Source organism: Chrysoperla carnea, chromosome 3 (genome assembly GCF_905475395.1).
Source record: "Chrysoperla carnea chromosome 3, inChrCarn1.1, whole genome shotgun sequence".
Taxonomy (NCBI): Eukaryota; Metazoa; Arthropoda; class Insecta; order Neuroptera; family Chrysopidae; genus Chrysoperla; species Chrysoperla carnea.
This window is the reverse complement of record NC_058339.1, coordinates 74,040,259-74,054,174: the sequence shown is the minus strand read 5'-3', so window position 1 is coordinate 74,054,174 and position 13,916 is coordinate 74,040,259. Positions and strand designations below refer to the sequence as shown.

At 30.7% G+C, this 13,916-nt stretch overlaps 3 protein-coding genes across 3 annotated transcripts; all 3 read right to left on the bottom strand.

Annotated features, from left to right (window-relative positions):
* Positions 1-252: 252 nt before the first annotated feature.
* Positions 253-1,890, bottom strand: LOC123295799 (facilitated trehalose transporter Tret1-like). The gene is made up of 2 exons (XM_044877257.1): positions 1,735-1,890; positions 253-1,674 (listed from the first exon to the last, which is right to left on the bottom strand). Exons 1-2 carry the CDS (start codon positions 1,868-1,870, stop codon positions 350-352), a joined length of 1,461 nt encoding a protein of 486 aa, XP_044733192.1. The 5' UTR covers positions 1,871-1,890; the 3' UTR covers positions 253-349.
* Positions 1,891-3,317: 1,427 nt separating this feature from the next.
* On the bottom strand, positions 3,318-4,664 carry LOC123296245 (facilitated trehalose transporter Tret1-like). Its single transcript, XM_044877706.1, has one exon. It carries the CDS (start codon positions 4,662-4,664, stop codon positions 3,318-3,320), a length of 1,347 nt encoding a protein of 448 aa, XP_044733641.1.
* Positions 4,665-6,782: 2,118 nt separating this feature from the next.
* On the bottom strand, positions 6,783-8,851 carry LOC123295777 (facilitated trehalose transporter Tret1-2 homolog). The gene is made up of 2 exons (XM_044877224.1): positions 8,674-8,851; positions 6,783-8,611 (listed from the first exon to the last, which is right to left on the bottom strand). Exons 1-2 carry the CDS (start codon positions 8,807-8,809, stop codon positions 7,239-7,241), a joined length of 1,509 nt encoding a protein of 502 aa, XP_044733159.1. The 5' UTR covers positions 8,810-8,851; the 3' UTR covers positions 6,783-7,238.
* Between the last annotated feature and the right edge of the window lie 5,065 nt (positions 8,852-13,916).

The following is a 13,916-nucleotide window of genomic DNA, read 5'->3' as shown; positions in this document are numbered from 1 at the left end:
TTAATTGTACAAAAATTAATCGGTAAATCAGCTTCTAAAAGCTTCTAGTTTTCATCATGAAGAAAATTTATCACAGATTCTGTTTATGCAAAAAAAACATTACCTTACAGCTCTTTCCAAAAATAAAACATAAAAGTTTTTGACGAATTTTCGATATTTTTAGAGCATTTTTGACATTTACGTCATACAAGTTGCCTAGTTTACGACATTTTTAGAGCATTTTCTTACTTTTACGTCATATAAATTGCCTAGTTGACTAGTTGAATAATCACGTGACAGCCAAACCACTTTAAAAATGTACATCTTGTCTGAATCGCCTATTTTCAACCGCCCCTGGTCAATTTTATTTTTACTTTTTATTCAATTTTCTTAATTTCACTTGAATTTCCTCCAATGTTAATCCTTTAGTTTCTGGTACAACAAAATAAGCAAATATTAATACTAAAATTAACCACATTATAAACATCACAAAAACACCTGGATAATCGAATTTAGTAAGAACAACTTGATACATTTTATTAGCTGCCACTGCGATAGCTGATCCAATTATTGAAATCACAGATGTTGCATAAGCTTTAACACTTGTTGGAAATAATTCCCCCGTGAGTACGTATGCCATTCCATGTAGACCAATTCCAAATGAAAATTTGAAAAATACAATTCCAATTAACGGTATTAATCGAAGTTTTTCCATATGCTCAAAATTTGTATAGTCTTGTAAATAAAAATAGCCACCTAGCACAGCTAAGGGTAAAAACGTAATTATACCAGAAGCCATTATGAGCTTACGTCGTCCAAATCGATCAACTAACCATCCAGAGAGAAAAATTACAGCGAAATTCATCACAGCCACAATTATGCCACATTTTTCGGCAGAAATACTTGAATGTCCATCTTCAAAAAGCACTTGTGAATATTCAAAAATTGCTCTGGCTCCAGTCCACATTTGCCCCATTAGAAGTACAGTAACTATAAATACTGACTTAAGATTTGTACTATCTGTAAACAGATCCCAAACTGAAGGTTTCCCTTCCGCAGTTTGATCTTTATAACCTTCAATTAAGCGATTTAATTCATCTTGAACGTTAGATTTTTTTCTAAGAAATTTTAAAGCATTTTCTGCTTCATTATAATTGTTTTTAATCATATGAAAGTATGGAGTTTCTGACAAGTAAAATGTGAAAACTAACTGAATTATGGGAAAAATTGTCAAAACAGCGCAATACGTAACAATTGGTAAATACGCACCGAAAACAAAAACAAATAAAGTTCCCATACTCATGGCCATATAAATTGAAACAGATAAAATTCCACGAATATTTGGGGAAGAAATTTCACTAATGTACATTGGCACCACTGCAAAACTAACACCAATACCGTAACCTCCCATAAATCGCGCTATATAATAATGTAGCACTGACTCAGCGAAAATATCAATTAATGCTGAGATAATAAATGGTATTGCTGACATAATAATTGCCTTTTTTCTGCCATATTTATTTGATACCATTGAAGCCACCAAACACCCTGGAATAGCTCCAATATTTACTAAACCAATGATCCAAACGGACTGTTCCATTGTTATTTGTATTTTAAAATTTCCAGACAATAATTGTGGTAAAATTGGACCAATCCATGTGAAATTAATTCCAGAATTAATCATTACAAGTCCAACTGTTAAAAATAAAATTAGTTACATGGAAATTCAAGAAAATTTAAAATAAAAAAACGTACCAATCAGTGTCGAAATGAATTCTTGGGTGTAATTTGGTTTTGGATCGCTTTTATCCAATTCTTCGTCTTTATTTTGTACTTCCACATATTTGTAATCCCAATTAGCCGCGGTTTTTTTATTTTGTTCTAAAGTCATTTTAAAAATAATTTAAGTGTGAGTTTTCACTGGGTTTTCTTCTTCGAAAACTGTATTAAATACTGCATTTGAATAATTAAAACTATTTTGCAAATTGAGATTTGTATCTTATCTGTTCAGAATAAATATTGGGAAAATTTATGATAGTGTTAATCTTTCAACTATTTTTGTTTCAATTTTTTTTTTTTTTTTTGAATAAAAGTGCAATCTGCAATTTATTAATTTATTATTATATATAATTTATTTATTAATGATGCAAATTTGGATTTTTTATTTCATTTATTTAAGAGTCTCTCAACCAGATATGGTGATAATTGTCCAATAGAGGACATTGAATGATCAATTTCTGCTCCATTTGAACTTACACTGGTAGCTCCTTTATTGAAACACACAGTACTTACGAAAAATATAAGTGTTAACAGACAAAAGAAAGAAAAATTTTTTTAACACAAATTTTACCATTTATCAATATAAGTCTTATAATATGATTTTTGATAACACCTTTTTTTTATAACAATCGCGGTCAGGCGTAAAAACACCTTAAGTATGAAAAAATTCTATTTTTTATATTTAAAAAAAAAAAACGCTAAATGGGATAGTGATAAAAGTTTTTACAAATCATTATGCGAGGGCTAAAACAAAAGCAGTTTAAGTTTTCGAACGATATTAAAAAAATTTCAGTGCGATGATTATTTCAAAAGATACAGCTGATTTCATACCCAGAAGTGCCAATTTTGCTTGGAAAGCGAATATTTTGGTCCTTAAGCTCGTACGGAACTTATTTATACCTCTTTTTCAAGAAAAATAAACAAGCTTTCGAGTGGTCTTAAGAAATTTGTTGAAAAATAATTTTTAAAATTTTAATATTCTTCTTAAATTTATATAAAATTTAGGGATAACCTTTCTCATCCTTTCAATTCTCCGGGCAAAGAGGCAAAGGATTTTAGAGCAATAGATTGCAAAACTAGAAGGAATAAGTTTTCAAACGACCTATTCCGATTCGAATTTCGGTGATTTTTTGTAGAGATACAGCTGTTTGAAATTATAATAAAATTATGTGTTAAACAAATTTATACCCATGTTACCCTAGCCCCCCCCCCACCATCGCAAACCAAATTGGCTCAACCCAAAAAATTTTGTGCTATTTATATGCTAATTAGTTGCTCCATTCCTGATTTTGTTGCTCCAGCCGTTAAGCAGGAATCAATTATTAAAGGTGGGGGGGGGGGGCTAGGTTGACGTTACGCTAGCCCCATAACACTTAATTTATAAAAATAATGTTCGAATGTACAGACGAACGGAATAATAAAAAATAGTCCACCGACCCCATTAAAGGTCTATATACTCCGTATATACAAGTGCAGTTTTTATTTAAATTAAAGCGTGCTTATGAATGCCATATTCACGTCTTGACATTTGTTATTGATTATCCCAAAACATGATGATTTTATTTTGTATTCGATTTTCTTAATTTAACTTGAATTTCTTCTAGCGTCAAACCTTTAGTTTCTGGTACCATAAAATAAATAAATACTAATGCTAAAATCATCCACATGATAAATATTCCAAATGTAACAGGGTAATCAAATTCTTCAAGAAAAACTTGATACATTTTATTACCCGCAGCACCGAACGCAGATCCACATATTGACATTACCGACGCAGCATGCGCTTTAACACTTGTTGGAAATAATTCTCCCAAAATTAAATACGGTAATGCATTTACACCAATACCAAGTGAAACTTTGAAAATTACCGTTGCAATTAATGGTATTAATCGAAGTTGTTCGATATATTCAAATTTCGTATAATCTTGTAAATAAAAATATCCGCCCAATAAAGCCAACGGCAAAATTGAAATTGATCCAGAAATCATAAGTAGAATACGTCGTCCTAATCGATCAACTAATACTCCACAAAGAAATACAACAGCAAAATTCATAAACGAAAAAAATATTCCACATGTTTCAGCGGAAATACTTGAATGACCATCTACAAAAATTACTTGTGAATATGAAAAAATTGCAACTGCGCCCGTCCATTGTTGAGCCATTAAAAGCGCGGTAATTGTAATTACTGATTTCCGATTTGTGCTGTCCCTGAACAGATCCCACAATGATTGCTTTTCAGTCGTGTATGCTTTATATCCTTCAATTAATCGTTTTAATTCCTCTTCAACATAAATTTTTTTTCTTAGAAATTTCAATATATTTTCTGCTTTCTCAAAATCCTGTTTAATCACTTGAAAATATGGCGTTTCCGGTAAATAAAATGTGAAACATAACATAATAATTGGGAAAATTGCACAAACTGCGGAATATGTAACAATCGGTAAATATGCACCCAAAACAAAACAAATAAATTGACCGAAACTGAATGACAACGGGATCGAAGTTGCCAAAATTCCACGAATTTCTGCTGATGAAATTTCACTTATATACATTGGAATTACCGTATATGCGATACCAACTCCAAATCCACCAATAAATCGTGCCATATAAAATTGTAAAATTGTTTCGGCGAAAATGGTAATTATTGCTGAGATGATAAATGGTATTGTTGCGAATAAAATAGCTTTTTTCCGTCCATAATTATTTGAGATAATTGATGCCACAATACATCCTGGAATTGCACCAACTTGAACAAGGCCAACAACCCATACAGATTGTTCCATGGTTATTTGTATTTTAAAGCTTCCCGACAATAATTGTGGTAATATTGGACCAGCCCATGTGAATTGTATTCCACAAACAATTATACCAAGTGTTGCTGTTAAAAAAATTTTAATAACCATTTTGAATTTTTGAATGATTTGTCAAAAATACGTACAAATTATTGTCGTAATATATTCTCGAGTGTAATTTGCGGTTTTTTCATTTTGTTCTGAAGTCATCTTATTTTGCTGAATCTTATTCGGAAACTGTATTAAATACTACCTTTGAATAAAATAATTAAAACTGTTGCAAAATGAGATTTTATACCTTATCTGTTTAGTGTTGAGTTTATGACCGATTTAATTTTCCAACTAATCTTGCAAATAAGTGCAATCTGCATTTTATTCATTTATGATCCAAATTTAGATATCGGGTTACTTTAATCTCTGAATTTGAAAAACGTCTTTTTAAAAAAAAACTTAAAACGCGTGTTTCCGAAACAAGAGTCTGTAGCGCTAAAGATCTTTTTTTATGATAGAAGATTTCAACTTACCGCATCAACCTGTTATTCCATCTCTGACGCTAGGCTTAATATTCACACACAAATAGGGCTGATTCCCAATCGGCCCTTTTTGTGGATTGGTAGTTGGCTGAGTTTAAAGTTCAGATTTTGGTTAATTTTTTTAAAAAATGTGACCCATCACCGTGTATATGACTGTGCACAATTTCAAATCGATATTCCCATAAATAACGAAAAAGTGAGGAGGTCTGCATCTTAAATGCGACACACTGCATATAATAATTAAAAGTAAAAACTTTTTTGGGCCTAGTTGGTTATGGAGCCAGTTGGTTAAGGCGCTTGGCATGAATGCTTGAACTTTTAATGGCTCAATTCTTGATATGTGTATTTTTTTTCAATCCTCTCTAAGGTAGTCCAGCAAGTACGGTGAATGTTCATTGTTTTTTTGAGGTAAATGAGAGTTCAAAGTTCCTTGATCACAATAAACACAGTTTTCGAGCCTCCTGCGGGAAAAATTTTGAATCCTTTCATTTTAAAATTGTAATTTTTAAGACAATACCTTATGGAAGAAGTATCAATAATGTTGATTGTACAAAAATTAATCGGTGACTGATTTTCAAAAAAGTTTTCATTATGAAGAAAATTTATCACGGTTTCTATTTATCCAAAAAAAAAACTTGAACTTACGGCGCTTTCCTTTTTATTACTTTTACGACATAAAAATTGCCTAGTTTACGATTTTTTTAGAGCATTTTATTGCATTTACGACATACAAATTGCCTAGTGTACTAGTCACGTGACGATCGGACTACTATAATTAGTTAGTACTCGATAAGTTATAACCATGTCTTTTTATTTATTTATTTATTTATTTATTTAAGCCTCTTTAATTCCTTAGTTTAATTCCTTTAATTCCTAATCTGCCTTTAAGATTAAAAAAATCCTAGACTCATGTCTTTTACCTTGCCTCCCAAATGCAAATCAAACTTGGATCTATAATTCGCATACGAAGGAAAAAATTGAAAAAAATGCCAAAGAGCCATGGAGAAGAGCATTCTTAACTTGAAACTCAGAGACAGAAAACGACACAGAGAAATAAGAGAAAGGACAAAAGTTATTGATGCGTTAACACACTGCAAGAAACTTAAATGGAAGTGAGCGGGCCACATTGCACGTCATGTTAAAGAGAGATTTACTAGAAAAATCACTACATGGTCTGAAACCAACTTACCCCCCCCCCGCGGAAAAAGGAAAAGAGGTCGTCTCCGGGAAAGGTGGGAAGTCGAACATATAAAATTCACAAACAACAAATTGATGAGAACAGCCCGAGATAGGAAAAAGTGGAGTGAAATGGAGGAGGCCAATCTTTATATTATAAACATTAACTAATAAACCATTGTATCATGTCATTGTAGGCAAAATTTAATAAACAAACAAAACTAATAAATTAATTAATTTTTAGGGACTTCATAAATACCATAAAATAATATGAGACAGTTTCCAGAGACCAGTACTATACCTGCCCTTTTTTTAAATAACTAAATCTAAAGATTTTATGTTGCAAGTATCTTAAATGTAATTTAATTAATTTCGTCAACAATAATAAAGGAAATAATAGATATAAAATTATTTACAAAATTGATAGTAAAAAAATGCTTAAATGTTACTTAATCACATACACACATACACACACCTTAACAAAAATATAAAAATAGTAAACAAATGTTGTCCATAGCATTTGTACCTAATGAAAAAAAAGACCTTTTTGGAAAAACTTTTACACCTTCAATGATAATTGAAATATGTAATTTTTCGGTGATTTTCTATAAGGTATCCGGTATTACGAAATATTATTCGATAGTTTTATTCTTAAAATTTTGATTCAGTGCCATATCATCATAAAATTGCCATATTTTAAGGCAATCTTAACAGAACCTCAACCCTTTGTATGTGAAACCAAACTAATGTTAAACCCCATTGATATTGGAAAAAATACTTTCGTCATGCGACAAACGGTAGCTTAAAATAGAATCGCAGTTCTAGGGCTCAAAGAAGAGTTTAGCAGACGTTAAATAAATTGATATTAAGAAGGCATAGTTATTTATAACAATTCAAATGTATAGACAAACTATCTATTAAAAAATAGTACGCTCTTTTGATGGTCTAGTTATTCCATATAGACCAGAACCGATTTTTATTGACCGCATGACGTCGTTAGTGATTTTCCCAAAACAACTTGATTTTGTTTTTTATTCGATTTTCTTAATTTAACTTGAATTTCTTCCAACGTCAAACCTTTAGTTTCTGGTACCATAAAATAAACAAATATTAATGCTAAAATCATCCACATGATAAATATAACAAATGTGGCAGAATAACCAAATTCTTGAAGAAAAACTTGATACATTTTATTTCCTGCAACACCGACCACAGATCCACTTATTGAAATTACCGACGCAGCATGCGCTTTAACACTTGTTGGAAATAATTCTCCCAAAATTAAATACGGTAATGAACTCACACCAATCCCAATTGAAAATTTAAAAAATACAATTGCAATTAACGGAATTAATCGAAGGTTTTCAATATATACGAAATTCGTATGATCTTGTAAATAAAAATAACCACTCAATATAACCAACGGTAAAATTGTAATTGATCCAGAAATCATGAGTAAAATACGTCGTCCTAATCGATCAACTAATGCTCCACAAAGAAACACAACGGCAAAATTCATAAACGATAAAAATATTCCACATGTTTCAGCGGAAATACTTGAATGACCATCTACAAAAATTACTTGTGAATATGAAAAAATTGCTATACCTCCTGTCCATTGTTGAGCCATTAAAAGCGCGGTAATTATAATTACTGATTTCCGATTTGTGTTGTCCCTGAATAGATCCAACCATGATTGCTTCTTTTCAGCTGTTTCTGCTTTATAACCTTCAATCAAACGCTTTAATTCATCTCTGACATAAATTTTTTTCCGAAGGAATTTTAGTATATTTTCTGCTTCCTCATAATCATGTTTAACCACTCGAAAATATGGTGTTTCCGGTAAATAAAATGTGAAACATAACATAATAATTGGGAAAATTGCACAAACTGCGGAATATGTAACAATCGGTAAATATGCACCCAAAACAAAACAAATAAATGCTCCCACACTCAATGACAAGTGAATCGAAGTTCCCAAAATTCCACGAATTTCTGCTGAAGAAATTTCACTTATATACATTGGAATTACCGAATATGCAATACCAACTCCAAATCCACCAATAAATCGTGCAATATAATAATGTAAAACTGTCTCGGCGAAAGTAGTTATTATTGCTGAAATGATAAATGGTATTGTTGCGAATAAAATAGCTTTTTTCCTCCCATAAACATTTGCGACAATTGATGCTATAATACAACCTGGAATTGCACCTACTTGCACTAAACCAATAACCCATACAGATTGTTCCATGGTTATTTGTATTTTAAAGTTACCCGACAATAATTGTGGTAGTATTGGACCAATCCAAGTGAAATGTATTCCACAAATAAGCATACCAAATCCAGCTGTTAAAAAAAATTAAATAATAATATCGAATTTTATTTAGAAATTTCTTCAAAATACGTACAAATTGCTGTCGTTATATATTCTTGTATGTAATTTCGTTTTGATTCGCTTTTACCCAATTCTTCATCATTATTTTGTACTTCAACATATTTGTAATCCCAATTCGAGGAGGATTTTCCATCGTGTTCTAATAACATTTTGTAAAATGAATTTTGGCGGTGATACTAATTCAAGAAATTTCGTTTCAGAAATTGCAATGAACATCTATTAAATGTTGGTAAATAAGTTGCAACTATTTTATAACAAAATTACTGTGATTTTTAACATATTATCACTACAAAGTAAATAGCTTAATTTATGGTGGCGTTAATCTCTCAATTAATTGTTTATTTTGTAACGAGGTATTAAATTTGAAAAACTGATTTTCATTCAGCTACGGACTATCACAATGTTCTCAATTTGCTCATTCCGTTTAAAATCACTATTTGCCCCGATTTTCCACAGATAAAGTTATTTTATAAACTAAAAATAAAACTTGATACGTAAAATCAAGTCACAAAGGTTCGACATCTATGTAGAAGTAAAGGCTGCTCGTGTTAGTAATTGGCCACGATTATCCGTGATCCACATCACGGATAATCAAGATGTGGCTCTCAGCCACATCTGAAAGCCGAATCAAAAAGCTGAATTTTTTCGTGCGCTAGAATATTTGTGCAAGAAAAATTTAAGCAATTTTTGTATTATAGACGCATTTTATTTGGGTCGTAATAAAATCTTATTGGATCGTGCCGGAACTGTGAAACGGAGTATTAATTTTAAAAATTATCGAAAGAATTTTCAAAATAAGTTAAATTTGGAGTATAGTTTAATAAAAAATTATGCTTAAGTCGCAAATGCGGAAAATGAAAGTTTCCGCGAAAAACAGGAATGTAGGTGGTGTTAACCTGCAGTTAACGAAAAAATTCTGCATCGTTATCGGCAGAGGCTTAGTTCAGAAGGTAATAGTTATTACGTTATTACCGAAGAACGATTCCCCAATTTTTTCGTACATTAATGCATTTCCCTATAGAATATATTTTATTGTGTAATTTAAACCGGCTTTAGGCATTGCAAATTTTTAGTAAAACAATTAATTAATAATAGTTTTATAAATATTTACTTAAAACGTACTTTATAATGCTTATTGTGACTTTATTTATTTGGTAATGTCAACTTTAATAAATACATAAAGAGTGGCCCAAAATTAAAGTAAGAGTAGTTTTGATAATAAAAAATAAATTTTTGCATAATTCATTTCAAGTTTGCAGTGTAGGGTTATATACGGATACATTTATACCATATCAAGTAAAATTTCAAGATCTTGACAGCACATGAATTGTTGTCAGAAACCTGAGACCTCAAGCAACTCCATGGAAAAAAATTCAATAATGTATAGCTCCATGATTTGGACGGTCTAACATGATCTAAACTCTCTTAATTTTTTTAAATTTCTCTTTTCAAATTTCATTTGCTAAATCCCTTTTTCAACGATAGTTTATACGAAAATCGCCAGCAGTAGCTGGTTAAATTTTATTATTTTCAAAACCTTGTCCAACAGTGAAAACGCGTTCTTTTTTCGTCGAGTCTTCAATTTAAAAAAATCCTGAACAGCCAGCTGGATGCTGGACTGTCTTTGCTTTTTCATTGTCAACACTTTACCACGCTAATGGACAAAAATTCAAATCTAATTTTTGTGACACCCTTTATATATATATAAATCTGGATGCATGAATTACTTTGTAGCATTCAATTAGAATGAATAATTTAAGCAATAGTCACCACTATGCCATCACATTCTATTCTAAATATTACAGTAACTTTATACATTACAGTCTGGATCAAAGTAGTTCTGATTTTTCGCAGACTTGTTTATGATGTTATTCCAAGGAAAAATCCAAGTTTGTGACCTAGAGCATCGAACACAACTTTGTCAAAAATCGAGAAATCCGTGAAAATTTTGTACTTTAGCGATTATAACTCTAAAGTACTAGATTGATGGAGCCTTTTTAGAACGTTTTTAAAATAGGCTAAATTTGCTACAATATGAGATCAGAATGAATTCTGCAGACTCAATACTTTCCGAGAAGTACTTTTTCAAGTTGTTTTTGATATAGACTTTTGCTACAATATGAGTCAAATATTGTCTCTTTAGGCCCAATAGTTTCCGAGGAACAGCTATTCAAAATTCATCATTTATTCTAATTCAGACATCATTCGAACTAATCTAGCTAGAGGTAGTTAAACTTGCCACTGACGGAGTGTGCTAGCTGTGTTGCTCTGGGTCAAAATTATTTCAAAACGACATAATATTGCAAAAACTGCGAAGTTTGAAAAAATGATAAATTTTGAAAGGATTGATCTCGGAAACTATTGAGTCCACAGAGACAATTCTAGTCAAAGTTACGTTCGAGGTCACAAACTTGGATTATTCATTGGGATAACATCATATATAAATCTGCTAAAAATCAGAACTACCGGACTTGACGTAAGCTCTGATGTATAAAGTTACGTCGATAAATTTTGAAATGCTTTATCTCGGAAAGTATTTGGTCTACAGAGTCCATTCTCGTCGAATATTATAGAAAATTTAGTCTACTTTAAAAACGTTCTGAAAAATTGCATAAAAAACTAGTCCTTTAGGGTTTTAATCGCCAAAATCTAAAATTTTCACGAATTTTTCGATTTTTGACAAAGTTGCGTTCAGCGATCGAGGTCACAAACTTGGATTATTCATTAGACCAACATCATAAGCAAGTCTGCAAAAAATCGGAACTACCGGATTTAATGCAGACTACCCCCTACTTTCAAATGACAAGGTTACTGTATTAAAATTGAATAGAGAATTTTCACCTGTGAACTAAATCAAGTTAGGTGGAATTTACAAGGTGAAGTTTTGGGTACAGCAATGCCACCTTTGCCAATTTTTTGCTTTTTATCTGTAGAGTAAAAATGTTCATTTTAGCAGAGAAAAAAGGAAGATTTCGGAAAATCTACGATTTTCCACTTTTTTTCTACAATTTTTTGAATCTTTTGCATCTGCGGAAAAATCGATATTTAAAACAAATTTTCCGCGTAGTTTGAGGATGAAAAATATTATAATCGATTCAGATATATACTGACAACTTAAAGGAATAGCAACTTAAAAAAAGCCCAATTAAAAATTTTAAACATAATATTCTTAACAGATAAATAAACAACTTAACAGATAACAAACAATGGCCGTTTCCTAAAATTAGTTCGGCTAATTCTCTCATTTTTTTCAAAAAAAATCGTAGTTCGGATGCGGTGCCCTTTGTCACTTTCTCTATGGTAACTATATATATATATATTATTATTATTATTTTTTTTTTTTTTTGAGGGTTAAAATACACAAAAAATGAATGATTTTTTGGACATAGTTCTTAGTCTTAAACTTTAGATTTTCAACAGATAAACAAGCGAGAAATTATAGTTATTCATCAAGTTATGAAAAAAAATTAGTTAGATTAATTCTCTCAGTTTTTCTTTTTTTAAATATCGCAGTTTAAATGCGGCGTTTATTGTCGTTTTCTCGATGATTTATTATTATTATTATTATTATTATTATTATTATTATTTTATTTTTTCTTTTTGTTTGAGGTCTAAAACACACAAAAAATTAATGATTCCTTTGGATATGTTTAAAAATGTACTTTATAAAGACAGGTTTTGTTAAAATTGAATCCGTTATTATCCGGTCGAAGAATTTAACATTTATTTAGGAACAATTATATAGATCCCTGACATAAAATAAGGAAAATTTTAATCCATTATCTACTTTGAAAATAAACTGCGTCAAAGGTACCTAGATACCTACAATGACAATGTAAGTAATTTATCTCAAATGTATCTCTTACTCATACATCTGCATCATCATCGTCATACAAACCATTTGAACCTGAACAATTTAATTCTTTTGTATGAAAATAAATGCAAAAGATACCTTCCTCCCACCTTCTGCTTGAGGGTACACATACCTTGTTGTAATTTTATTTTTGGCAGGAAATAAACTGAGCAATTTTTTTGTTCATAAAATCAGTATCAACTACTGTCTACTCTAATTATATATGAAATATACATAGTATATTAAGTTTAGTACAAAGTTTGTAACGCTTAAAAATATTGATGCCACGAACAAAATTTTGGTATAGGTGTTCATAAAATCACCTAATTAGTCCATTTCCGGTTGTCTGTCTGTCTGTCTGTCTGTCGTCTGTCCGTCTGTCATCACGATTACTCTAAAACGAAAAGAGATATCAAGCAGAAATTTTTATAGCGTGCTTAGGACGTAAAAAGTGAGGTCAAGTTCGTAAATGAGCAACATAGGTCAATTGGGTCTTGAGTTCGTAGGACCCATCTTGTAAACCGTTAGAGATTTTTTTCAAAAATTTAAATGTAAAAAATGTTCCTTATAAATAAATAAACAACTTTTTTTTGAAACATTTTTTCGTAAACATCACTGTTTACCCCTGAGAGTGCAAATTAGGCGCAAATTGTATAGTTTACGTACCATATGGGAATATCAGTTAAACATGTGTGACATGTATGTATGTGTGATGTGACAGAGTAATCAACACTGTCTATACATGGTATTTCAACAGTTAACTCTGTCAATTGTTTGTTTTCACTTGTTTTTCCTTTACAGTGTACACTATGAATCATTTGGATATCCTTGGTCAGCGACTAAAATAAATTAAAGTTTAAAATATGAAATTCGAATTTTCGACTAAAACAAATTATGGTTAAAAAACACAATTTATTTCACTAAAATTGGATAATAATTTTAATTGTTATGTAAAATTCAAGGCATGGGATGCATTCATTCCTTAAATTAGCCGATTTGACTGATATATCAGACAGCGACAGATAAACAAGGGAGGTTTTTGAAAAATAAAAAATATTTTTGTATTTTTTGATCAGTTTTAAGCAAGAAAGTACTGTTGTGATTTTTTCTCTAGACGCTTAGTTTTCGAAATAAGAATTTTTGAAAAATAAATGCAATATTCGATATTGAGAAAATTGTGTTATTTTTTTCAATCGCTGAGGGAATTCGTTTAGCTAACGCAGCTAATGTGTTACGAATTCTTATTTATTTTTTATATTTATAGAATAGTTGTTGATAAATATATTTGGTTATGAATATATTTAGAAATATAGATTGCACCAAACTTGCAATCTATGCAATCTATTAATGCATCTTTATGTTAAACATTAAAGTATTCCAAAGTTTTCGAAGATTTCACCTAG

Excerpts from the sequence above, each read along its gene's own strand:
- LOC123295777 (XM_044877224.1), bottom strand. The coding sequence starts at position 8,809 with ATGTTATTAGAACACGATGGAAAATCCTCCTCGAATTGGGATTACAAA. Across the intron at positions 8,612-8,673 it reads ATATATAACGACAGCAATTT|CTGGATTTGGTATGCTTATT; the intron begins GTACGTATTTTG and ends TTTTTTTAACAG.
- LOC123296245 (XM_044877706.1), bottom strand. The coding sequence starts at position 4,664 with ATGGTTATTAAAATTTTTTTAACAGCAACACTTGGTATAATTGTTTGT.
- LOC123295799 (XM_044877257.1), bottom strand. The coding sequence starts at position 1,870 with ATGACTTTAGAACAAAATAAAAAAACCGCGGCTAATTGGGATTACAAA. Across the intron at positions 1,675-1,734 it reads ATTCATTTCGACACTGATTG|TTGGACTTGTAATGATTAAT; the intron begins GTACGTTTTTTT and ends TATTTTTAACAG.